At 35.2% G+C, this 27,779-nt stretch overlaps 2 protein-coding genes across 2 annotated transcripts; one reads left to right on the top strand and one right to left on the bottom strand.

The window, feature by feature from the left end:
• Window positions 1–1,356: 1,356 nt before the first annotated feature.
• LOC132549395 (beta-microseminoprotein-like) lies at window positions 1,357–3,316 on the top strand. Its single transcript, XM_060213322.1, has 3 exons — window positions 1,357–1,438; window positions 1,863–1,980; window positions 3,190–3,316. Exons 1-3 carry the CDS (start codon window positions 1,357–1,359, stop codon window positions 3,314–3,316), a joined length of 327 nt encoding a protein of 108 aa, XP_060069305.1.
• A 1,851-nt stretch (window positions 3,317–5,167) lies between these two features.
• On the bottom strand, window positions 5,168–25,512 carry LOC132549377 (nose resistant to fluoxetine protein 6-like). Its single transcript, XM_060213305.1, has 14 exons — window positions 25,134–25,512; window positions 24,500–24,672; window positions 17,957–18,035; window positions 17,442–17,532; window positions 16,218–16,423; window positions 15,246–15,416; window positions 14,437–14,533; window positions 13,907–13,996; window positions 11,714–11,882; window positions 10,946–11,025; window positions 10,599–10,721; window positions 6,684–6,760; window positions 5,744–5,886; window positions 5,168–5,290 (listed from the first exon to the last, which is right to left on the bottom strand). Exons 1-14 carry the CDS (start codon window positions 25,510–25,512, stop codon window positions 5,168–5,170), a joined length of 2,001 nt encoding a protein of 666 aa, XP_060069288.1.
• Window positions 25,513–27,779: the final 2,267 nt, after the last annotated feature.

Raw genomic sequence — 27,779 nt, 5'->3', positions numbered from 1 at the left:
CACATGTGAATTATCATCCTTTCATACCGATTTTTAAATTAGTACTGCATAACAAAATAATGAGTTAAACTGCATCATACAGGTGTCCGTTGTTCTAGGACTCGTCATAGATGGTAAGGGCCTAAATGATATGAAGGCGACTAAGGGAAATTTGATATTGGCTGAAATGGATGTCGATAGATGGGCAGGTAACCTAGCAGGGCTGGTACATAAAAGACATTTTTAATGTGCGTTCAAGCTTGATATTTACAGTCACACTTCAAGGGTAAAGGTCAAATGTAATGTTTTACCTCTTTCGAAACAAAAGCTTGTGTAATGCATCTGTGTGTGAAAAGCGTGGGTTAAAGCTATCTCAGAAGTCACGATACATCACTTCCTCAAACTCACACCACAACATCACATCAATGCTTTCTGATATTATATCATATCACGTAGATTCTTGTGTGTATGTGTTTATTCTATAACAAAGCTTAAACTTACATATTTGCTTTGCCTAAAGAATACGCCTGTTATTATTAGAATTATGTTTAAATTATTTACTAATCGAAGTCCATAGAATTTTTTATGGCAGACATCAATCTTGTGCCTAAGAAAATCAGTTTTAAAAAATTGTTGATGATGTGTTATTACTTTGATGAGCTACAAGGTACAGTCATTCTTAGTTTCATTAATAACTTGTTTTGTCATATTTTGCCATTTATATACCGACTTTGAGTTCGATTAAAACTTTTGTCATCATATTGGTATATCTTGTTGTTTTTAACACGGTGTGGTCAGCCTCTGTCTCTTTGATATTAAAATCTAATGTCACTGATCCACCAGGAAAGTCCGTGGAATGTGATCACAGAAATTCCTATCTCTGTCTCCTATACTTCTAATCTAATGTCACTGATCCAACAGGAAAGTCCGTGGAATGTGATCACAGAAATTCCTATCTCTGTCTCCTATATATAATCTAATGTCACTGATTTCGGAAAGTCCGTGGAATGTGATCACAGAAATTCCTATCTCTGAAAGTCCGTGGAATGTGATCACAGAAATTCCTATCTCTGTCTCCTATATATAATCTAATGTCACTGATCCAACAGGAAAGTCCGTGGAATGTGATCACAGAAATTCCTATCTCTGTCTCCTATATATAATCTAATGTCACTGATCCAACAGGAAAGTCCGTGGAATGTGATCACAGAAATTCCTATCTCTGTCTCCTATATATAATCTAATGTCACTGATCCAACAGGAAAGTCCGTGGAATGTGATCACAGAAATTCTTATCTAGTGACCAGAAGACTAGAAGTAAAGCTTATCTCCAAGGTGTATAGCAGACCTTGATCACAAGTAACCCACTCTCACAACATGTCGCCTCTCTTGATTCTTGTGTTTGTAGGTATTCTGTCTGTTAGAGTGGAATCGTCCTGCATGTATGCTTTGCCTGACCGTAAGTAAAACCACAATATAATATAATATAATATAATGAATATAATATAATATAATATATGTACAAAATATCCACTCACTCATGACATGCACTCACTTTACAGAGGCAAAAATAACTGTAGATAAGACATTCAACGCTATAAACCCACCACATAAAAATCGTTCTAGGTTATAATTTAACAGAAACTTAATGATCCAAGCCCCCTCCTTCTCATGAGGGGTGTTAATGTTTGCATTATAATCCTTTCTGAGACGTTCCACCAGATTAATAGCATGTTCCCAATAAAAACTGACAGGAAATGAAGGTAACTAGTAACGTGGACTGATTAAACAACGGACATCCCTGTCATCGCCTTAGCTCCCTTAATACAACACATATTTTTGATTGGTGTAGCTATGTAATGTTACTGATTTCTTCATTAAAGCCGGAGCTGACGGATGTGTTTACAACGGACATCATATTGCGACAGGAGACTCTTATAGGGATATGGACAGGTGCTTCTCGTGTAGTTGTGGCACAGACAATAGCATGCAGTGTTGTGGGTAAATAGCACGTTTACAACTCGTATCTTGGAGTTCAACTACAGGGATTTTAAAAATCGAACTTTATGACTTTTTGATAATGAACTAGAGAGATAACGTACGTTTTAAAACTGACGCAAGAAAAAAAAAAAAAAAAACAGCGGAAATTATTAAAATAGAAGTAGCAATAACTTTAATGAAATGCAAACGTCGAAATTGGTTGATATGAAATGGACATCTGTGTTTTCACACCATACACAGATCACAGTAAGACATCACATGCACTGGTCACTACTGGTGAAGCAAACTAAACGACAGACATGGAGTTACAAGTCAGTTAGAGAGGGAAATGGCGTAAACTGAACTAACAGTTAAAGAGATGTATGTGATATAATGGCGACTAGGACAGGATGTGTCATAGTCATAGTGACACAGAGTCAGATACTTCCAACATCATCTTACTGACAAGCCGTCCATTAAATCACATGTATGACTGGCTATCGTTGATTCATCCTCGATATTCCAGTGGTTACGATCACTTTTGCTCTCTGTACCCCTAGAACGTTAATAGCGTAATTAGAGGCACAAGCGAAATGATTTGATTGGTCTAGAGCGGGTTTCACGAGGGGAACGCCTAGCAAATTACAGGCTGATAAACGCCTTTGAGCGACACCCAACTTCTAAGCCAAACAGCGAACCGTTATGCGATCTCGAGAGTCGTTTGATGTTCTCGTCTTTTTCACAAGGTGTCGCACATTCAACCTTCAAGTTTGCTAGAGAGGTACAGAGAGCGATAGTAAGCGTAACCCCTAGAGTATCGAGGATGCCGTTGATGTTTCTGCAGCGTAGTGTTTACAGAGAAATATGATTTTTGGAGAATATATTTCTAGCCATACATTCCAGTTAGGGATATGGGAGGGTCACGAGTCAAAAAAGGTCATCTTCCGGAAGATCATGTAATGCTATATATTTTACTTGGCTTACAATGCGGGTGTCGTCGATGAAACAAAAGGCGCTTACTCTTTGGGAACACTGGGTCGTATTCTGATTGCTATTGTTTTCAGAAGTATCGGTGTAAATCGTTCTTTTGTTTATATTTTGCCTTAGTTTCATCGAATATATGTTTAAATTATGATTCTTTTGACCTGTCAGCATTTTCATTGTTGATGTCGACACGTTAATATATATTTATGATGATAAAGTTAATTAATTTCTTTCATTGATTCACAGATTTGGTCACCAGGCAGGGGTATTTGAGATCCCAGATGGCTGCTATATGCTGAAAAATGGATGTAATTTCAAAATTGTGAACGCTCAAGATCATTCAAAGTCATGTGTAACAACTGTGATTGGCTGATTAAAAAAAGTTGACGTTTGCTTGATAAAGCATTTTATATTTACTTTGTAATATTGCTTTCGACGTCATCGTGATAACATCGAAACAAATGTGTTATAATAGAACTACTCAAACTGTAATAGAATGATTTATATATCATGTCTGTCATTAAACTCGTTCTTACTTCCCTTATCTACCAACGCAATGACTTCTCGATATACATGACAATAGTCACGTGAGAATTCGAACAAGTCATTTAACCTTAGATCTTTCATCTCGTTACATTCTATTTGCTTAATAACCTGTTATTCTTTGTGTTACGCTTTCTCCACAGGTTTGACATACTCGCGGTATCGATAAGTTATGTAATGCTGCATGTTTTGAGATAAATATTCCGTTATTCTTTGAAATCTATGTGGACGTTTAACGATCGCAGTCGTTGTGATCGAAACGTTATACAGTCAGTCCTAGCCAGGATCGGCCTCAGTTAGATGGTAATGTTTAAACGCTCATCGTTCCAGGACACTTGAAATCGTTCTTCTTCTACCTTTCAGTAGCAGCCGATGATTGTTCCATTGATTGTGAGGTTGGATCAAGAATTTATAAAACTATCGGTATGTCGTAATGTTAAGCATTGAAACACGTTTATTTAATCATTGCAGTTCAAAACATGGTGAATAACGCCACAGCTGACCGATGTTACAAAGAGCCCTGTTTTACAACATTAAACCCTAAATTAGTCGTCGGTTTCCATTTTAGAAATGCATCAACAGAATCTGTTAACAAAATGAATGAAGTCATTTTGAAGTCTATTGGCTGATTCATAACCACGTGCTGATTGGATGAGGTTATCACGTGTTTATATTTACTAGAATTTTCAAATAAGACATTTATAATCTTGACATAGGTTTATTCATATATAGTCGAACTTCGTTATTGTAAATTCTTATAACTCGAATACCTCGTTTACATCGAAGTAATTTATCGTCCCGGCCAAATTTCACATTAAGCAGTCAAACTCACTCAGATCGAATATCCGGATAACTCGAACATTCCCGCAGTCCTGCCGACTTCGAGATAATTAAGTTCGACTGTACTTGTTATTTCTAAAACATTTCATATTAAACTTGTCTATCAGCCTGACGCAGTTCGCAAAATCCAATACTTTAACAGGTTGTTACGTGTCCTTATCATGATTACAACACTACTGTAGTGTGGGTGTAACTAATGCACTTCAGCCGTGGTAGCTTGATACTTAATGAATGTGTCATTACGGAAGATGACCAGATAATCACATTTTAACCTCACATGGAGCGGTGAGTCACCAACTTTACTCCGTATTAAGGTCAGTCTCAGATGGTCTATTAGTAATCAAGTATGCTATGGCTGTTAATTTTTACGGGTGGAATTTTCGCGTTGTTTTTTTTTCTTTCTAATGATCGAATTATTTTTTTGTGAGTCAAAATTTCACGACCTGGATGTAAAAGGACATCTAATACATCATTGCTATCACGACAACATTAATTTACAATGACATAGCGAAAATAAGCGGCTGTACGGTATTTTGAAATTTTATATAACTATTATTGTCCTTTTTTCCTTTGCTGACAGTTTTGTTTGCTCAGTAAACAACAACACGGAAATATCAATTTTCTTATATCCACTAAAAAATGACAAATCACTTCTTATACTTTGAATGAAATTCTTTCCGTAACTTCATGTTTGTACAACACCTTAAAAAACAACAACAAAATTCTACAGCATGTTTCTCAATGACAACATATTAATCTCTTGTCGTATCAAGAAAAAATTGTGACATCTTTAGATCAAATCTTTTAAACAGGCTCTGTTTCCTAGAACAGATCAGTTGATTTAGTTGCGTTTCTTTCGGGGAAGTATCACTTTTTCCAACGCCATCATTGGAGACTCAAACGCAAGTGACGTCACGAAGGAGCACATGAATGTGATCACGACAATGCCGAGGAAGAAAACAACCTACAACAAAAGGATTAGGTGTTTTAGTTGTACTGCTTCATACATCAGTAGTAATGAAGACTTAACATAGGTCTCAAAGTAAAACAAGGCGAGGACTCCCCGAAAATTTTCAGGAGTATCAATATTGTTATGAAAAAAAAAAGTTAGCGAAAAGTTTGCTTCAGATCCATTGCAGAATAAAGTAAGGCACTGAATTAGGGCTTTTAAAAATTATACTTCTAAATTTTTAGACAGCTTTGTTGTATGGAATTACGCTAAAAGTGGCTGTCTTAAAGAATTCTATGGTGTAATTAAGTTTCAGCAGAAATCAGATGTACATAGTCGCTATGTCAACTAACTTATCACACCTGCTCAACGTTAAAAGGAGGCATTTCTCAAATTAACGAAATACAACAATATACTAATTAATGAAACATGATATAAGAATGGTGAAACAACACGGTAATTTGATACCTGATTAATGACTGATATATACGTTGGATATTGGTTTACACTTTCAATGACGGTGATGAAGATTAGATGGATCAGGTACGCCGCGTACGATAGACGACTGAGGGGCACAAACGCCTTCCAAGACAATAGTGTATTCACAAATCCTGCAATAATAAAGAAAGAGGATGACATGTATGGTTAATGTTCCACAGGAAGAGATTTAAGGTCTGGTGTAGATAGCTTGCTTTTCAAATAATTAGACTTTGTAATTTTGGATTTGATATGAGTGTAAAAAAGATTTCTTTTTTTCTTTTTTGTTAAAAGCGCTTGCAAAATAAATAAAGTATCGAGATTTTAATAGAATAATTTCAAAGATTACCTTAAATCTTGACAACTACTTCAGAACAGTTGGTAATGTAAGTAAAACATAAGTTCTTTCAACACATGCCTACAGTACATTGTTACCATCTTGTGAATATTTTAGTATATATTCTGTTTACCATTTCGACACACTATTTTCGACCTTTGTGTTCATGATATTTGAGCATAGCCGAAAAAGTTTATGGATTCTTTAACATCTCGTACACTACGTACGTGATTTGTCTGATGAAGGTGACAGAGTAGTCCTCGAAACGTCACAGGAAAACCTCGTATTGGTTGTGTTATAAGATTTTCTATTCTATAACATCTCGACAGCAATAATTACCAACCAAAAGGAACAATGATATATACTTGGAGCGTTGTTACCACCAGCAGACCATGGACTGCCTGATCGCTAACCTCCAAACGGAGTAAAATTGTTCTTTTATAATTTTAATCCGCTCTTTCCTAATGACTGCTTGTCTGATTCTCATGAAATATGGCAGAATTGATCTCAGACATTAAGGGATATGGGATGAGAATATATACACCGCTACCTGCTGATTGACCGAACATAACACCCTCCACACGCACACGATACCTATACATTCTTTAGGAGGAGGATGAAGCATTGCAGTGCCAAGGGAGTTGTACTGGTTTTGGCCTGTTGACGAACTCCTTTCGAATTATTCAATAAAATCTTTTGAAATGAAAGATTATTATGAAAGATGAACGAAACAAGTTATTATGCTTTGGTTTTAACGATACATCTTTATAAAACTTCTCTACCAGATTCCCTGTCCGACACTACAACACAGCATCGTCATTAAACATACAAGGAGATAAGGGACAACAAATGTAACTGTGCCAGAGCAGGGGAAACCTCGTCCTGTAACCCGAAAACAATTGAATCTGGACTACCAAGGAACAGTTTCGAATTGATCGTTGTAAAATGCACTACTCGTATCAGGTCCAAATGTACCTACTGGTGATCGTTGTAAAATGCACTACTCGTATCAGGACCAAATGTACCTACTGGTAATCGTTGTAAAATGCACTACTCGTATCAGGACCAAAAGTACCTATTGGTAATCGTTGTAAAATGCACTACTGGTATCAGGACCAAATGTACCTACTGGTGATCGTTGTAAAATGCTCTCCTCGTATCAGGTCCAAATGTACCTACTGGTGATCGTTGTAAAATGCACTACTCGTATCAGGTCCAAATGTAAAATGCTACTGGTGTACCTACTCGTTGTAAATCGTTGCACTCTCGTATCAGGTCAAATGTACCTACTGGTGATCGTTGTAAAATGCACTACTCGTATCAGGACCAAATGTACCTACTGGTGATCGTTGTAAAATGCACTACTCGTATCAGGTCCAAATGTACCTACTGGTGATCGTTGTAAAATGCACTACTCGTATCAATGTACCTACTGGTGATCGTTGTAAAATGCACTACTCGTATCAGGTCCAAATGTACCTACTGGTGATCGTTGTAAAATGCACTACTCGTATCAGGTCCAAATGTACCTACTGGTGATCGTTGTAAAATGCACTACTCGTATCAGGTCCAAATGTACCTACTGGTGATCGTTGTAAAATGCACTACTCGTATCAGGTCCAAATGTACCTACTGGTGATCGTTGTAAAATGCACTACTCGTATCAGGTCCAAATGTACCTACTGGTGATCGTTGTAAAATGCACTACTCGTATCAGGTCCAAATGTACCTACTGGTGATCGTTGTATCACTACTCGTATCAGGTAAAATGCACTAAAATGCACTCGTATCAGGTCCAAATGTACCTACTGTATCAAAATGCACTACTCAGGTCCAAATGTACCTACTGGTGATCGTTGTAAAATGCACTACTCGTATCAGGTCCAAATGTACCTACTGGTGATCGTTGTAAAATGCACTCCTCGTATCAGGTCCAAATGTACCTACTGGTGATCGTTGTAAAATATACTCCTCGTATCAGGTTCAAAGTTACCTACTGGTGATCGTTGTAAAATGCACTACTCGTATCAGGATCAAATGTACCTACTGGTGATCGTTGTAAAATGCACTACTCGTATCAGGTCCAAATGTACCTACTGGTGATCGTTGTAAAATGCACTACTCGTATCAGGTCCAAATGTACCTACTGGTGATCGTTGTAAAATGCACTACTCGTATCAGGTCCAAATGTACCTACTGGTGATCGTTGTAAAATGCACTACTCGTATCAGGTCCAAATGTACCTACTGGTGATCGTTGTAAAATGCACTACTCGTATCAGGTCCAAATGTACCTACTGGTGATCGTTGTAAAATGCACTACTCGTATCAGGTGTACCAAAAAATGCACTACTCGTATCACCAAATGTACCTACTGGTGATCGTTGTAAAATGCACTACTCGTATCAGGTCCAAATGTACCTACTGGTGATCGTTGTAAAATGCACTACTCGTATCAGGTCCAAATGTACCTACTGGTGATCGTTGTAAAATGCACTACTCGTATCAGGTCCAAATGTACCTACTGGTGATCGTTGTAAAATGCACTACTCGTATCAGGTCCAAATGTACCTACTGGTGATCGTTGTAAAATGCACTACTCGTATCAGGTCCAAATGTACCTACTGGTGATCGTTGTAAAATGCACTACTCGTATCAGGTCCAAATGTACCTACTGGTGATCGTTGTAAAATGCAGGTCCAAATGTACCTACTGGTGATCGTTGTAAAATGCACTACTCGTATCAGGTCCAAATGTACCTACTGGTGATCGTTGTAAAATGCACTACTCGTATCAGGTCCAAATGTACCTACTGGTGATCGTTGTAAAATGCACTACTCGTATCAGGTCCACTACTCGTAAGGTCCAAATGTACCTACTGGTGATCGTTGTAAAATGCACTACTCGTATCAGGTCCAAATGTACCTACTGGTGATCGTTGTAAAATGCACTACTCGTATCAGGTCCAAATGTACCTACTGGTGATCGTTGTAAAATGCACTACTCGTATCAGGTCCAAATGTACCTACTGGTGATCGTTGTAAAATGCACTACTCGTATCAGGTCCAAATGTACCTACTGGTGATCGTTGTAAAATGCACTACTCGTATGCACTACTCGTATCAGGTCCAAATGTACCTACTGGTGATCGTTGTAAAATGCACTACTCGTATCAGGACGAAATGTACCTACTGGTGATCGTTGTAAAATGCACTACTCGTATCAGGTCCAAATGTACCTACTGGTGATCGTTGTAAAATGCACTACTCGTATCAGGTCCAAATGTACCTACTGGTGATCGTTGTAAAATGCACTACTCGTATCAGGTCCAAATGTACCTACTGGTGATCGTTGTAAAATGCACTACTCGTATCAGGACCAAATGTACCTACTGGTGATCGTTGTAAAATGCACTACTCGTATCAGGTCCAAATGTACCTACTGGTGATCGTTGTAAAATGCACTACTCGTATCAGGTCCAAATGTACCTACTGGTGATCGTTGTAAAATGCACTACTCGTATCAGGTCCAAATGTACCTACTGGTGATCGTTGTAAAATGCACTACTCGTATCAGGTCCAAATGTACCTACTGGTGATCGTTGTAAAATGCACTACTCGTATCAGGACCAAATGTACCTACTGGTGATCGTTGTAAAATGCACTACTCGTATCAGGACCAAATGTACCTACTGGTGATCGTTGTAAAATGCACTACTCGTATCAGGACCAAATGTACCTACTGGTGATCGTTGTAAAATGCACTCCTCGTATCAGGTCCAAATGTACCTACTGGTGATCGTTGTAAAATGCACTACTCGTATCAGGACCAAATGTACCTACTGGTGATCGTTGTAAAATGCACTACTCGTATCAGGTCCAAATGTACCTACTGGTGATCGTTGTAAAATGCACTACTCGTATCAGGACCAAATGTACTGGTGATCGTTGTAAAATGCACTCCTCGTATCAGGTCCAAATGTACCTACTGGTGATCGTTGTAAAATGCACTATATCAACATAAGATGAGGTTACCAAAATGTTCACCTAACTGGTGATTTGTGTTTCAGGACATTCTTACATTATATGATCAATTACCTCTTCTAGTTTACAAAATTAACCTTGTGGTTTATCTAACTAAATAGTATTTAGAACACAATGCAAAATTCTGTGCTGAAGCCATGGCAGTTTGGTATTCTTAGATGGTCTAAAACGGTTTTTGTAAATATTTTTCCAATTGAAATAATTTAAGTATTTTTCTACCTGTGGGAGTTGTAGACTGTGCATTATTTCAAATGATTTACGAAGGGAAATGTGGGCCAGATTGCGTGATAGACGGGAAAAGGTTGCGACGGGGAACAATTCTAAGCAATCTGATTAAGGTTGCTCCATTTTGAGCACGTGACCCATCAGAAGTAAGACAAGTTTCGACAAGATGATGAATAGAATATTAGTTTTCGTGCAGAAGATTATTAATGCTTGTGTAAGTAAGTAAGTGTATTGTTACTTACTCTGGCGTTGTTGTTGGTATTATCGCTGAAATTACCCATTGGTGATGAGAACTCAGTAATCCCGTTGTCAATAACGAAGCAAACAACACTACGCCACATGTCACTAGGCCAACAAATTTCTTACTGAAATTAAACAACATCCTTTCAGTTACATCATGTACATCATATGTATGTCATTGGATGTTTATGTATTTATTGTTATATAATTATTGTAATTTTTCAAATCATTTCTTTTATGTTATTATATCGGAATTCTAAGAAGAATATTTTGTCCCTTTTACAACTAATACAGTGTTAATTGATAGGCAACGAAATTTACTGTATATTTTTCTGTTGAAAACACATACCGGTATAGTGGCACCAACAGCAATGGACTGATAACAAAAAACTGCATGTCATTCGACAGATACCACGACCATGCCATACACTGTAAATTTATCATTATATTACAATAACATAAATCACAAATACACAAACATCACATATTGTCGATAGGCTCATTCACCAGATTCCACGACCATCTCTATAACAATACCAAGAACACAAATACTTATATATCAAATATTGTTGATAGACTCATTCTGCAGAGTTCCATCCCTTACACTATAAATGTATTACCGTTTAATAACAACAAAGAACACAAATACTCAAACATATTGTTGATGGACACAAATTTCATGATTTTCAGAGAAGCCTTATTATCGAAAATAAAACCCCATGAAAATTAATGGTTTTCTAGAAAAAGTTATATAACGCCTTCCGAATGGTCTCAGCCGATACCACTGCAATTCAATTACATGCACTCTCTTAAGTTACATCCTTAAAAACCAAAACTGTACTGGCTCAATTGAAAGTTAATTGTCCATAAAAGGTTTCCACATTCTATCTAACCTCTTCATACTCGGTTAGTTAACATAATAACTTCAATATTCAATTATCAATATTCAGTATAAACTTTGAGCGCTCTATTGTTTCTTTATCATGTAAACCGTACTGACAATTAGATAAGTTGTATTACTCAAACAAACAAAAATATCCACAGTTATAAGATAAAAAACAAAAGAAAACATATCACTGTGTAGCCATATAGGAAATCCGCAATGCACGTTGCCTACCATTTTTTCAAATTTAAAAAAGTTGTTGATATACAGCAGATTTTGCCACCAGGTGTCAGCACAGTTGGTGTCGATTCCCTCTCGGGGCCACAATGGACCACCGTTACCACCCATGTATTTAGTTAGTGTGGAGTCAATCATCATAACCAGCATGTACATTGGTGTTAATCTAGGCCAATATAAACAAATTCGTATTAGACATTAATTAGGTCGGTACTAATCTAGATCAACACAACAGACTCCAGTTAGGCATTAATTAGGTCGGTACTAATCTAGATCAACACAACAGACTCCAGTTAGGCATTAATTAGGTCGGTACTAATCTAGATCAACACAACAGACTCCAGTTAGGCATTAATTAGGTCGGTACTAATCTAGGTCAACACAACAGACTCCTGTTAGGCATTAATTAGGTCGGTACTAATCTATATCAACACAACAGACTCTTGTTAGACATTAATTAGGTCGGTACTAATCTATATCAACACAACAGACTCTTGTTAGACATTAATTAGGTCGGTACTAATCTAGGTCAACACAACAGACTCCTGTTAGTCATTAATTAGGTCGGTACTAATCTAGGTCAACACAACAGATTCTTGTTAGACATTAATTAGGTCGGTACTAATCTAGATCAACACAACAGACTCCAGTTAAGCATTAATTAGGTCGGTACTAATCTAGGTCAACACAACAGACTCCTGTTAGGCATTAATTAGGTCGGTACTAATCTAGATCAACACAACAGACTCTTGTTAGACATTAATTAGGTCGGTACTAATCTATATCAACACAACAGACTCTTGTTAGACATTAATTAGGTCGGTACTAATCTAGGTCAACACAACAGACTCCTGTTAGTCATTAATTAGGTCGGTACTAATCTAGGTCAACACAACAGACTCTTGTTAGGCATTAATTAGGTCGGTACTAATCTAGAGCAACACAACAGACTCTTGTTAGACATTAATTAGGTCGGTACTAATCTAGGTCAACACTACAGACTCCTGTTAGACATTAATGAGGTCGGTACTAATCTAGGTCAACACAACAGACTAGTGTTAGACATTAATTAGGTCGGTACTAATCTAGGTCAACACAACAGACTAGTGTTAGACATTAATTAGGTCGGTACTAATCTAGGTCAACACAACAGACTCTTGTTAAACATTAATTAGGTCGGTACTAATCTAGGTCAACACAACAGACTCCTGTTAGACATTAATTAGGTCGGTACTAATCTAAGTCAACACAACAGACTAGTGTTAGACATTAATTAGGTCGGTACTAATCTAGGTCAACACAACAGATTCTTGTTAGACATTAATTAGGTCGGTACTAATCTAGGTCAACACAACAGACTAGTGTTAGACATTAATTAGGTCGGTACTAATCTAGGTCAACACAACAGACTCCTGTTAGACATTAATTAGGTCGATACTAATCTAGGTCAACACAACAGACTCCTGTTAGACATTAATTAGGTCGGTACTAATCTAGGTCAACACAACAGACTAGTGTTAGACATTAATTAGGTCGGTACTAATCTAAGTCAACTCCTGGAATGACCCCAAGATACACATGTAACTTTTTCTAACCGTCAGTCAGTTATTTGTTACAATCAGTTCCAAAATGAAGGACACGAAGGATAATCTAGATAAGATACATTATAATCCAACAAGTACTAAACTAGAAAAATCAATAACAAACTATATCCGTAAAATTTAAGATGGCTACAAGTCGGCCAATTTATTTTTCCGATCATTTCGAATATGGACAATACATAACAAGACACCAAAGGGGATGCTTGCTGAGATTTATTCACCCGCTTAAGATAAAACAATCACCAAATATTAGTGCCAAATCCAAAATGGCTGCCTGTCGACCATTTTCCCCGGTTCCCATCAATCCCAAAATGGACAATGCACATGAAGTATGAGAATGATCCATCAAGTTCCTCTCAATAAATAGTGATAACAATAATTGTAGAAAGATGGACGGGCAAAGGGTACTTTCAGCAGCTCACCATTTGATAATGGTAGGCTTAAATAGTTTAAGCTGCATACCTATTTGCATAATTCTGATCAATAGGTTAGAGTTCGTACGATACTTAAAAAGACACATTTAGATAATAAATCCATTAACATTATTCACAATAAAGATGTACATACTTCAGATCCATCAATGATTTACCTCCAGAATCTATGAAAGTAGAACAATGACCAATTGATGTTCCCGTTTTTCTTCACTTCTTTCATTAACATGTAGGCTAGCAGAAGACCACTGAAACAAGCAGTGAAATTTCCGATAATACCATCACATGAAACATCATAGATTCTACAGCATGATATTATATGGAACAATATAATTTCAGTCCAGAACATCGAAATCAATAATTGATACACAGAATTGAATATTTCCTTAACCATAGGGTAGATGTTGGGACAAAGTGACTTAAATTGTGCTCTGTTAAGAATTGTTCCCTGTGTGATGCAATTCATAGTAATTGAACCTTTATATAAAGACCACCTCTGTGTAAAGACCAATTTTCTCCTCTCCCTTTCATGGCCTTGAGATATATGTTTGACTATGTTATCAATAACATTTAACTTTAGCAACCTAAAACATTGGCAGTTTGATTGCTGTCCATATATCTTATTTTAGTTTATTGATTCTGAAGTACTACGTTTTAATTGCAAAAGAGTGAGAGTTAATGTACCTACCTCATGGTAAAAAATGTATCAACGGACACAAGGGCATTTAGTATAGTTTGATATGTCCATCTATTCATTACCGTCTGTAAAAACGGCAGTGAATTTACTGAAATAGAAAACAATAGGAAATACACTGCACACACATATTTTCATGCGAAAAGAGTTTGTTACAAAAAAGTAATAATGACCATTAATTAATTAGTATTGTTTAGAAGTCTTCCATTCTACACGTTAGACGAACAAAAATATAAACAATGTGTTGTCTATTTCTGTATGAATTTTCAAACACGTGTAAGGATTTGGTGTACAGTGAGATATAATATTACTACAATATTCCATCGTCCCTAGATTTCTTTCTAATTAGGCTATTTTGCTCGAGAAAGATAATCAGACAGATCTGTTTTTTGTTTCAGGTAAGAGAAAATATTCCCTGTGCTAAACAATCGTCAATAATGACAAAAACGTTTGCAATTGTTTGCTTAAAATATTCTAAGCAACACTATGGTTGTTTGCAAATTAGCAATTCCATTGTTAATCGCAGGTTACCGTGTGGTAGGTTTATTTCATGGAGAAATTTATTGCTTGTCCTGGTTTGGGCTGGGATTTAATTTCACGCTTGTCTCTACATTGGTTTCAATGTATACAAGCGCGAAATTACGACTTACTGCTGAATATTTGCCTGGTACTACATTTGATAGTGAACTTATATCCCCGCGAATTATATCATCTACAGTGTCATAGATTTCTATATATCTAGTCTGTATAAAACCTGATGTTGACCCGAACTTGAAATTTGAAAGCTAATATTACAGCCTTACTTCTTGCAGACGTCAAATCTTGCATAAAACAGTGGCCCATTATGACCCATGTTATACTGAGGAACCTCATTCCATTGAGAGCTGTAAGACTACCCTCGCCTTGGGCTGTACTCAGAATCCTCTCGCCATTCGACACCACAGAGAAGGCCAGAATGATTTTCACAAATATTCCTGGAAATAACGTGAAGAAACTTTTTAAGCTAAATAAATCACGCTGTCTACAGCTAGATACCAGGATTTGTGAAGTGATCAACAAGGATGTTCTAAAGATCTACCAACAACAGGTAGTCGAGGAAGCAGAAGATGTTCTCGTTTTCCGAATATGTGGTCTTATTATTCTCGTACTTCTTTTTCTGTGTAAACCAATCTGTCCTACATATTTTCAACGAATATGTGTTTTAGATAAATGGTTTTACCTTAATATTCTAAATTTTGTCAGATATATCCCTTTCCGAAGGTTGTATAAGACATACCGGTAAATGACATCGTGCATTGAAATAACATTATGTAGAGAAGAGTTAAGATATTTCGTTCTTAGAGAACTCGTTAAAGATGCTGAGGTCCTAAAGTATGAAAACTCTGAGTCCATCAGTAGTGTTGAGCTAATGCATTTCGTAAATTGCGCAAAAAAAACCCCACAATGAATGGTGCCTTTTAATACAAATTTAGAATAAGGCACAATATATCAAAGAACTGGCTTAAACTGTACCATACGGTATTTTTGTCCCACTCGGAATCAACCGTGATTCTAAGAACCAAATATTTGAAGCCCAGAAGGCGTCTGATGATAGCAGAGAATTGATATCGTAAGATAAGTCAGCGTCTTAATGGACAGGTGCTCTAACCCTTTGAATTTCCTGAAAATCTAAAACATAAAAACGATGACATATCATGCATATTCATATGAAATGAATACTATTTGTTATTTGTTTACAAAACTTCCCGGAAGAAAAGATTTCTGCAGCTACTTACCCTCAGCATTCTTCTCTACAGCTGGCTTTGTTTTCATCAGAAGTGTTGTGCTTTCGTTGAGAGAAGCCCCTGACTCATATCGGTCAGCCGTCGTCTGATTCTCGGGATTGATGCTTTTCTTTTCTTTTCTGTTTTCATTTCTGACAACTATTACGTCATATCCGGTACCAATTACCATCATCAGACCAATAATACTGCAAATCACTCTAAAATAAAAAAGTAATATATACACAGATTGCGGAATGAGAAAGTACATACCACAAATAAAATGTTTTTGAACTCACCTAAGTCACGTGCTTTTCCCATTCGATAATTACAGCAATGAATACATGACTGTGTAATACACATATAAAGTACTTCAAATATTTTTCATAGCTTTGATGACAATGCTGATAGGATGTATATATCATAACATACACCGTTCTCTTATTTGATTGGTGATACAAACTGGTCATGATTTCTTCTCCTAGTGACCTCTAACGATGGGATATTCGTGCGGGAATTTCAAAATCTGTGACGGTACAGAAGGAAACTACCTGATTCTGACTCTGGGTATAAACATCATGTTCTGTTATTTCTACATGTTGTACTGTTGGAGGAAGAAAGGATGTTCTACAATGTTACAATACTTGACATCAGTCATCAAATTTTTCAGTGATAATTTCTACATATTCATACTCGGGACATGGAGGCTTTGATATATAGATGGTCGTGCATGAGTTTCCATGCAAAAGAGATTGATGGAACAAGTGTTAGATTGTTCTTTTTCATTGCACTTCTGGCGAGGTAAACATAAAAAACAGGATTCTGTTGATCTTATATCCCAGATTTAATCCTGAAAACAACATCTTATTCAACAAAAATAACGTCTTGATGATCAATATTTTCCTTCCACATCTCCATCTTTGATAACGTCATAATGTATATGATGCCATAAATCTATGATGTTATAGAGAAAATGATAGGTATCTTTAGCCAATCACAGCTCCATTTGGTTATGAGTCGTATATACGTGAATATGAAACATTAGGCTTTATTTTAGATAAATCCTAATAATTTATAATAAAGTAATGTCTACGTCTTCCGAGAGAACGTTTGTATTCTGTGCACATTTGCATTTTTTGGGGAGATTTCGATCAAATACTCTCTTAGTCTGTCAGTTTGAGATGAGCGTTCTTTTTTATTGACAAGAGCTAAATGAAACGTCCTAAAAAGAATACTTACAAACTGACAATGGCTTTAGTGTCATAGGTTGTTTCCACTTCGGGGCAAGTCATTCCAATTATCCGGGATGTGTTAGAGAACACGGAAAACGCTGCAAGAAAAAGAAACTTAGTTATCATAAGTGGCAGTGCATATGTATAAAAGATACGAAAGATATACCAAATATAGAAGTAAATACAGCATAGCAAATAATTAATTAAATATCATCGTGTAATTGTCTTGTCCCTATAGGACCTGTCAGGTCTAATTGTTTTAAAATCCAGGAAAACTGATGAAAATAATAAAACAATGCTGAGATATAGGTCAAAGTACAGAGGAGATGTATCAATCCCATGGTCCAATGAATGTAATCATTCTTAATGCAATTCAATTTACTACATTATCTTTATCCAATTTCACTAATTAGCTAACTAGTACCATCTACAACTGTACATTTCACCAATTTGGAAGTGTCATCAGCGCTGCACACTTTTCATCAACTTTTCATCAACTTCTGTGCTGCGTTGTATACTTACCAGAGTTCACGAGCTTATTAGCTTCTTCTGAGCTACATCTGCTTGGTACACAAAATCCGAGGTACAGTCCCATTTTGCCCTGTTTGATAAATATTGGTCAATGGTATATTTTTGAGCAAAATGTAATTTCCGTGATTTTTCTGTCTAGGTGTTTACGTGAATGTATTTTTGTATGTTACTTTCACTCAGTATAAAGTGACATATTGATATATGGAAGTACACTTCATGCCGTGGAATTGTGTTGTGTAGAGGTAGTGGCTTATTGCTGTATGTAGGTAAAATTCAATGTGTGGTAACTTGTTGATGTATGTAGGTAAAATTCAATGCGTGGCAACTTGTTGATGTATGTAGGTAAAATTCAATGTGTGGCAACTTGTTGATGTATGTAGGTAAAATTCAATGTGTGGCGACCTGTTGATGTATGTAGGTAAAATTCAATGTGTTCGACTTATTGATGTATGTAGGTAAAATTCAATGTGTGGCGACTTATTGATGTATGTAGGTAAAATTCAATGTGTGGCGACCTGTTGATGTATGTAGGTAAAATTCAATGTGTTCGACTTATTGATGTATGTAGGTAAAATTCAATGTGTGGCGACTTATTGATGTATGTAAAAATTCAATGGTAAAATTAAAATTCAATGTGTGCGACTTATTGATGTATGTAGGTAAAATTCAATGTGTGGTGACTTATTGATGTATGTAGGTAAAATTCAATGTGTGGTGACTTATTGATGTATGTAGGTAAAATTCAATGTGTGGTGACTTATTGATGTATGTAGGTAAAATTCAATGTGTGGTGACTTATTGAAGTATGTAGGTAAAATTCGGTGTGTGACGTATTGATGTATGTAGGTAAAATTCAATGTGTGTGAGGTAAAATTCAATGTGTGTGACTTACTGATGTATGAAGGTAAAATTCAATGTGTAGTGACTTATTGATGTATGTAGGTAAAATTCAATGTATGTGACTTACTGATGTATGAAGGTAAAATTCAATGTGTAGTGACTTATTGATGTATGTAGGTAAAATTCAATGTGTGGTAACTTGTTGATGTATGTAGGTAAAATTCAATTCGTGGTAACTTGTTGATGTATGTAGGTAAAATTGAATGTGTGGCGACTAATTGATGTATGTAAGGTAAAATTCAATGTGTGCGACTTATTGATGTATGTAGGTAAAATTCAATGTGTGCGACTTATTGATGTATGTAGGTAAAATTCAATGTGTGGCGACTAATTGATGTATGTAAGGTAAAATTCAATGTGTGCGACTTATTGATGTATGTAGGTAAAAGTCAATGTGTGGTGACTTATTGATGTATGTAGGTAAAATTCAATATGTGCGACTTATTGATGTATGTAGGTAAAATTCTATGTGTGCGACTTATTGATGTATGTAGGTAAAATTCTATGTGTGGTGACTTATTGATGTATGTAGGTAAAATTCAATGTGTGTTTACTTATTGATGTATGTAGGTAAAATGTATTGATGTATGTAGGTAAAATTCTATGTGTGGTGACTTATTGATGTATGTAGGTAAAATTCAATGTGTGTTTACTTATTGATGTATGTAGGTAAAATTCAATGTGTGACTTATTATTGATGTATTATTGATGTATGTAGGTAAAATTCAATGTGTGTGTATGTAGGTAAAATTCAATGAGTGCGACTTATTGATGTATGTAGGTAAAATTCAATGTGTGCGACTTATTGATGTATGTAGGTAAAATTCTATGTGTGGTGACTTATTGATGTATGTAGGTAAAATTCAATGTGTGTTTACTTATTGATGTATGTAGGTAAAATTCAATGTGTGTGACTTATTGATATATGTGTGTGTGACTTATTGATGTAGAAAATTCAATGTGTGGCGACTTATTGATGTATGTAGGTAAAATTCAATGTGTGACTTATTGACTTATTGATGTATGTAGGTAAAATTCAATGTGTGTGACTTATTGATGTATGTAGGTAAAATTCAATGTGTGTGACGTATGTAGGTAAAATTCAATGTGTGGTGACTTATTGATGTATGTAGGTAAAATTCAATGTGTGTGACTTATTGATGTATGTAGGTAAAATTCAATGTGTGTGACTGAAAATTATGTGATGTGTGATGTAGGTAAAATTCAATGTGTGTGACTTATTGATGTATGTAGGTAAAATTCAATGTGTGTGACTTATTGATGTATGTAGGTAAAATTCAATGTGTGTGACTTATTGATGTATGATGTATGGTAAAATTCAATGTGTGTGACTTATTGATGTATGTAGGTAAAATTCTATGTATGCGACTTATTGATGTATGTAGGTAAAATTCAATGTGTGGTGACTTATTGAAGTATGTAGGTAAAATTCAATGTGTGGCGACTTATTGATGTATGTAGGTAAAATTCAATGTGTGGCGACTTATTGAAGTATGTAGGTAAAATTCAATGTATGGCGACCTGTTGATGTGTGTAGGTAAAATTCAATGTATGAAGGTAAAATTCAATGTGTGCGACTTATTGATGTATGTAGGTAAAAGTCAATGTGTGGTGACTTATTGATGTATGTAGGTAAAATTCAATATGTGCGACTTATTGATGTATGTAGGTAAAATTCAATGAGTGCGACTTATTGATGTATGTAGGTAAAATTCAATGTGTGCGACTTATTGATGTATGTAGGTAAAATTCTATGTGTGTGACTTATTGATGTATGATGTATGTAGGTAAAATTCAATGTGTGTGACTTATTGATGTGTGTGACTATGTAGGTAAAATTCAATGTGTGTGACTTATTGATGTATGTAGGTAAAATTCAATGTGTGTGACTTATTGATGTGTGATGTATGTAGGTAAAATTCAATGTGTGTGACTTATTGATGTATGTAGGTAAAATTCAATGTGTGTGACTTACTTATTGATGTATGTATGTATGGTAAAATTCAATGTGTGTGACTTATGTAGGTAAAATTCAATGTGTGCGATGTATGTATGGTAAAATTCAATGTGTGGACGTATTGATGTATGAAGGTAAAATTCAATGTGTGGTGTGCGACTTATTGATGTATGTAGGTAAAATTCAATGTGTGGTGACTTATTGATGTATGTAGGTAAAATTCAATGTGTGGTGACTTATTGATGTATGTAGGTAAAATTCAATGTGTGTGACTTATTGACAATGTGTGCGATTGATGTATGTAGGTAAAATTCAATGTGTGTGACATTGATGTATGTGTGTGTGACTTATTGATGTATGTAGGTAAAATTCAATGTGTGACTTATTGATATATGTAGGTAAAAGTCAATGTGTGACTTATTGATGTATGTAGGTAAAATTCAATGTGTGTGGCGACTTATTGATGTATGTAGGTAAAATTCAATGTGTGACTTATTGATGTATGTAGGTAAAATTCAATGTGTGCGACTTATTGATGTATGTAGGTAAAATTCAATGTGTGTGACTTACTGATGTATGAAGGTAAAATTCAATGTGTAGTGACTTATTGAAGTATGTAGGTAAAAGTCAATGTGTGGCGACTTATTGATGTATGTAGGTAAAATTCAATGTGTAGTGACTTATTGAAGTATGTAGGTAAAATTCAATGTGTGGTAACTTGTTGATGTATGTAGGTAAAATTCAATGAGTGCGACTTATTGATGTATGTAGGTAAAATTCAATGTGTGCGACTTATTGATGTATGTAGGTAAAATTCTATGTGTGGTGACTTAATGAAGGTAAAATTCAATGTGTGTGACTTATTGTGTGATGTATGTAGGTAAAATTCAATATGTGCGACTTATTGATGTATGTAGGTAAAATTCAATGAGTGCGACTTATTGATGTATGTAGGTAAAATTCAATGTGTGCGACTTATTGATGTATGTAGGTAAAATTCTATGTGTGGTGACTTATTGATGTATGTAGGTAAAAGTCAATGTGTGACTTATTGATTTATGTAGGTAAAATTCAATGTGTGGCGACTTATTGATGTATGTAGGTAAAATTCAATGTGTGTGACTTATTGATGTATGTAGGTAAAATTCAATGTGTGACTTATTGATGTATGTAGGTAAAATTCAATGTGTGTGACTTAATGTATGTGGTAAAATTCAATGTGTGTGACTTATTGACTTATTGATGTATGTAGGTAAAATTCAATGTGTGATGTATGTAGGTAAAATTCAATGTGTGTGACTTATTGATGTATGTAGGTAAAATTCAATGTGTGTGACTTATTGATGTATGTAGGTAAAATTCAATGTGTGTGACTTATTGTGTGTGATGTATGTAGGTAAAATTCAATGTGTGTGACTTATTGATGTATGTAGGTAAAAAATTCAATGTGTGACTTATTGATGTATTATTGATGTATGAAGGTAAAATTCAATGTGTGTGACTTATTGATGTATGTAGGTAAAATTCAATGTGTGGTAACTTGTTGATGTATGTAGGTAAAATTCAATTCGTGGTTATTGAAGTATGTAGGTAAAAGTCAATGTGTGGCGACTTATTGATGTATGTAGGTAAAATTCAATGTGTAGTGACTTATTGAAGTATGTAGGTAAAATTCAATGTGTGGTGACTTATTGATGTATGTAGGTAAAATTCAATGTGTGGTGACTTATTGAAGTATGTAGGTAAAATTCAATGTGTGGTGACTTATTGATGTATGTAGGTAAAATTCAATGTGTGTTTACTTATTGATGTATGTAGGTAAAATTCAATGTGTGGCGACTTATTGATGTATGTAGGTAAAATTCAATGTGTAGTGACTTATTGATGTATGTAGGTAAAATTCAATGTGTGCGACTTATTATTATTATTGATGTATGTAGGTAAAATTCGGTGTGTGACGTATTGATGTATGTAGGTAAAATTCAATGTGTGTGACTTACTGATGTATGAAGGTAAAATTCAATGTGTAGTGACTTATTGATGTATGTAGGTAAAATTCAATGTGTGCGACTTATTATTATTATTGATGTATGTAGGTAAAATTCAATGTATGTGACTTACTGATGTATGAAGGTAAAATTCAATGTGTGTGACTTATTGATGTATGTAGGTAAAATTCAATGTGTGTGACTTATTGATGTATGTAGGTAAAATTCAATGTGTGACTTACTGACTTATTGATGTATGTAGGTAAAATTCAATGTGTGTGACTTATTGATGTATGTAGGTAAAATTCAATGTGTGTGACTTATTATTATTATAAAATTCAATGATGTGTGTACTTATTGATGTATGTAGGTAAAATTCAATGTGTGCGACTTATTATTCTTATTGATGTATGTAGGTAAAATTCAATGTGTGGCGACTTATTGAAGTATGTAGGTAAAATTCAATGTGTAGTGACTTATTGAAGTATGTAGGTAAAAGTCAATGTGTGGCGACTTATTGATGTATGTAGGTAAAATTCAATGTGTGGTGACTTATTGAAGTATGTAGGTAAAATTCAATGTTTGCGACTTATTGATGTATGTAGGTAAAATTCAATGTGTGGCGACCTGTTGATGTATGTAGGTAAAATTCAATGTGTGTGACTTACTGATGTATGAAGGTAAAATTCAATGTGTGTGACTTATTGATGTATGTAGGTAAAATTCAATGTGTGTGGCGACTTATTGATGTATGTAGGTAAAATTCAATGTGTGACTTATTGATGTATGTAGGTAAAAGTCAATGTGTGACTTATTGATGTATGTAGGTAAAATTCAATGTGTGGCGACTTATTGAAGTATGTAGGTAAAATTCAATGTGTAGTGACTTATTGAAGTATGTAGGTAAAATTCAATGTGTGGTGACTTATTGATGTATGTAGGTAAAATTCAATGTGTGTTTACTTATTGATGTATGTAGGTAAAATTCAATGTGTGACTTATTGATGTATGTAGGTAAAAGTCAATGTGTGACTTATTGATATATGTAGGTAAAATTCAATGTGTGGCGACTTATTGAAGTATGTAGGTAAAATTCAATGTGTGGTGACTTATTGATGTATGTAGGTAAAATTCAATGTGTGGCGACTTATTGATGTATGTAGGTAAAATTCAATGTGTGTGACTTATTGATGTATGTAGGTAAAATTTAATGTGTGTGACTTATTGATGTATGTAGGTAAAATTCAATGTGTGTTGACTTATTGATGTATGTAGGTAAAATTCAATGTGTGGCGACTTGTTGATTTATGTAGGTAAAATTCAATGCGTATTGCTGTAATCACATTAAGATTTAGTCTCAATGTGGTTGCATTTCATGTATGTGAAAAAGTCTCAATATGAACGATTTATCAAGATATATTAGAGACCTTTTAAAAGAACCTCAAATTACTTCATTGGAAAACAGATTTCATATCATAACCTTCATTACTTTGATCATAAACATACATATAAACTGCCTTTGTAGAGTTAAGATCATTATTACAACATGTACTATTAATCTCTGTAGATTCTTTACACAAACAGGCAATTTCACGTAATGGTTATGATATTAGAAAAATTCAAACACATAAAGAGCATCAGAATATGAAAACAATCAGTGATATTTACCAGCTGTAATTGCCCGAGGCATTGTTTGGCTTTTATCTGGTACTGTGGCCCGGTGTTGGTGATCATATCGACATAAACAGTACCTTCTACGGAAAGACATTCCTCATAACCTCCGGTCCAAAATATGTTACCGCTCAAGATGTCGCTTGGGGGCTTTGCCATGGCATCCAGCACTTGATAAAAAAAGTGTAAAGGGAGGAACAACAAATCGGATACAAAGCTTAAAAAATAAGGAGTAATCTGATGGGAATCAATAATAAACAAAATAAAGACTACAAGCCGGGCATAGAAATGAGACCTGAATGGATGGTCCAGGGGGAAAGTAGAAACGCACACAAGTGATAAGTATATTTTTAAGCGCTATTTCTCAATTATAAAATCATTCAAGTATAGATATATAATAAGAGCAGATGTCCAGGAGGATAATTGCCCGAAATATATATCGAGATGCAAAAGCCATTTATTGTGATGTCTTCCAAATGAGAACCATAACCAAACCATAATATCGCCTTATTCTCAAGCAATGAAAACGAGCTGAATGTCACATGGCAATTTCAAAGGAAATGTTTAGTTTGAATACGCAGTTAAAAACTGGAATTGGTCCGTAGTCGATTTACCACCATTATGTACGTACTTTGTAAGGCCCAATGACTCTTCCTTTCTAATCCTAGAATCACTTGCTTGGCATCATTCAAACAGGATTCGGAAATGTTAAAGTCTTCTCTAGGTACTTCATCATCTGTCCTATATAAAACGTCCTTGAATATGTCGAGGTATGGCTGGGATGCTCCAAGAAAACTATCAAACAACTCGGTGATTAAATTATTTTTTGTCATTCTTATATAGTCACTGTTTGCCATGGTCCTCAACTTTTCTGCAGCTTTACTGTAGTCGGGCGTTCCCCCTCCATTGACGCTGGATGATAACGTCACAGAGCCAAGAAAAATCATGAAAAACACAAACCTACCACGTACAATCATTGTATTGATGTTCTCTGTGATTTCTGATGTCATATACTTTATCCGTTGTTAATGTCGTGAGATACAAACCGTTTGCAAAGTTCATTGCCCGAGCATGTTATATATTGACTATCAGTATTTAGTACGTTACATCTAAACACATGTCATGTGTCATCAGGTCACTTTTGGAATCACAGGTATTGCTAATGATCACATCATAAAGAGACGACCTCTTGTTATCGAGAATGCGTCATATATCATTCACAAGTGAAGTGCAAAGCCCGAACATCATCGTCTGTTGTTTAAATAGTGGATGATAATAAACGGAGGGCACGGTTGTGAAATGTGGCTGTGTTGAGTGGTAGACGTGATAGTGATGTCTATCATGTAAGAATGAGTATATGCTGTAGATTGTGTCAGTGAATACACCCGAACCCATGTACTTATACGGTCTAAAATGAATCATCATTACATATGGGATTTTATTAAGCAAAATTTAAGAAGGTTTTATTTTATTTTATTTTAAGTTGTTTTTTATCACATAAACTCTGCAAAATTACATTTTTATATGTTGTATAGTAAACCTAAAGAGGACAAAATCAAATAAATAGAAACAAACATTTCATTTTTAAACAATTAATGACATCTCGTCATTGGCTATAAAATGATATCACAAGTATTTTCTCACTACCTCTACCATGAAAAGACGTTCCAAGGTTGATTTCACTAGTGACATACACATCGTTCACCACGTGGGCGAATTCATTGGATAACGGTGTCCTATATTGCCGTGTTACACTGATATGTTCCTACGTGACTCTAAATAGATATATTACACTCCCTCGTGACCTCGATCTCTTCGCCAACTACCTTCAAGGACAATACAACAGTATCAACAAAGACAATGATACTAATATATCAACAGAATCTTAATTCTAACTCAAACTCAATGAAGCTTTGACAAAATAGGAATTGAGAAGTATTTAGAGATAATAAGACAACCTGTTAAGCGGAGTTTCTTTGTGTGCCAATTATTTCACATTAATTCGGTGTCGATTGAAATACCCGAAATGGCGTTGTGAAAGTGATGATGTCGAAACATCCTCTCTCAGATATTTCCACATATAGACTTCTTTAATATTCGATAAATGACGTAAATAAGTACCACATTTTAATGAAACTTTAGAGTTAGATGCAGTTGAGCCAAACAATGATTCAAATTGCGTTATACAGATTTTTCGTCCTCCTGGGGCTCAATGATGCTAAGGAATTCAATTCAGAAACCTTGGATGCGATTGGGGAAAATCTATATTGATGAAAATGTAATTCAAAATATCGATTGGAAGGTGCACTTGCCTCATGATGAAAGAAATGTCGTCATTTTCATATACGTTATTATTTCAGTAATTAAGTACAAATATAGTGTATATATTTTCTCTTTAAAAAGTAAGACATTCATTTACCACGTGCATCGTATATATCCATCAAAATTGGAAATCAAGGGCACAACAGACTCTTCTACATCAGCCGCATATCTCATTTTTTCCTACAATGAAACTAACACGGACATCTTTCAACCAAGCTGTATGACTAGCATGATTTCGATTTCCAAATGGTTAATTTTCCATTTCTGGATAACAACAATCCTGCATTCCCAAGCTATGGTGTTAACATATCGTTTTTGAATCAATATTCAAGGGCCCGTTCCTATTATCACGATTTGCTTGCAATAAGTCATCAACTGACGGACAACCTTATAACACGGGGCTTAAAAAAATGCAGGTTGATGGAAATTATTTACCGTTGTCATAGTGATCACATTGAAAAATATTATGTTATGAGATATGAAGCTGGACGTGTTTGATGCTCGTTATTTTGTCTGTAGGTTTCGTCCTTATGTTATCATTTAAGGACGTGACATTACTTTCTTGGGTTGACCAATATTAAGATGGTCGACGATGAAGCAGAAGACACTTACTCTTCCAGAACACATGGTCTTATTCTTATTAGTCTCATATATTCATTAGTCTCTGTGTAGATTTTCCTTGTAATAAATATTCTCATGAAATATTACAAAGGTTAATATTTTAGATATGCTCCAAGACAGAATGGTCCTCACAGAAAAGGAAGAAACAAACTGACCCTACATCAACACAAACAAAAACTAATAATATAATGCAATATTTTAATCTCTGGTATCTAATACAAATGATATACAATACATAAGGTAGTTTTAGTCGTAATTCAATCTCCAATTTGTAATAAAATATACAAAGATACAATAGATACTATTTCATTCAATTCCAGTAGCTTCGGTATAT

This window comes from Ylistrum balloti, unplaced genomic scaffold, assembly GCF_031769215.1.
Source record: "Ylistrum balloti isolate Yb309-2 unplaced genomic scaffold, AGI_CSIRO_Ybal_v1 Utg370056, whole genome shotgun sequence".
Classification (NCBI taxonomy): domain Eukaryota; kingdom Metazoa; phylum Mollusca; class Bivalvia; order Pectinida; family Pectinidae; genus Ylistrum; species Ylistrum balloti.
The sequence above is the reverse complement of the archived record's forward strand: the minus strand, read 5'-3'. Positions and strand labels throughout refer to the sequence as shown.

What these genes read in the sequence shown, in the direction of transcription:
- LOC132549395 (XM_060213322.1), top strand. Translation starts at nt 1,357, where the DNA reads ATGTCGCCTCTCTTGATTCTTGTGTTTGTAGGTATTCTGTCTGTTAGA. An exon ending in CATGTATGCTTTGCCTGACC is followed by an intron (nt 1,439 to 1,862) that starts GTAAGTAAAACC and finishes TCTTCATTAAAG; the next exon opens with CCGGAGCTGACGGATGTGTT. An exon ending in AATAGCATGCAGTGTTGTGG is followed by an intron (nt 1,981 to 3,189) that starts GTAAATAGCACG and finishes ATTGATTCACAG; the next exon opens with ATTTGGTCACCAGGCAGGGG.
- LOC132549377 (XM_060213305.1), bottom strand. Translation starts at nt 25,512, where the DNA reads ATGACATCAGAAATCACAGAGAACATCAATACAATGATTGTACGTGGT. An exon ending in TGTAGAGAAGAATGCTGAGG is followed by an intron (nt 15,417 to 16,217) that starts GTAAGTAGCTGC and finishes CGTTATTTCCAG; the next exon opens with GAATATTTGTGAAAATCATT. An exon ending in ATATATCAGTCATTAATCAG is followed by an intron (nt 5,291 to 5,743) that starts GTATCAAATTAC and finishes CTTTTGTTGTAG; the next exon opens with GTTGTTTTCTTCCTCGGCAT.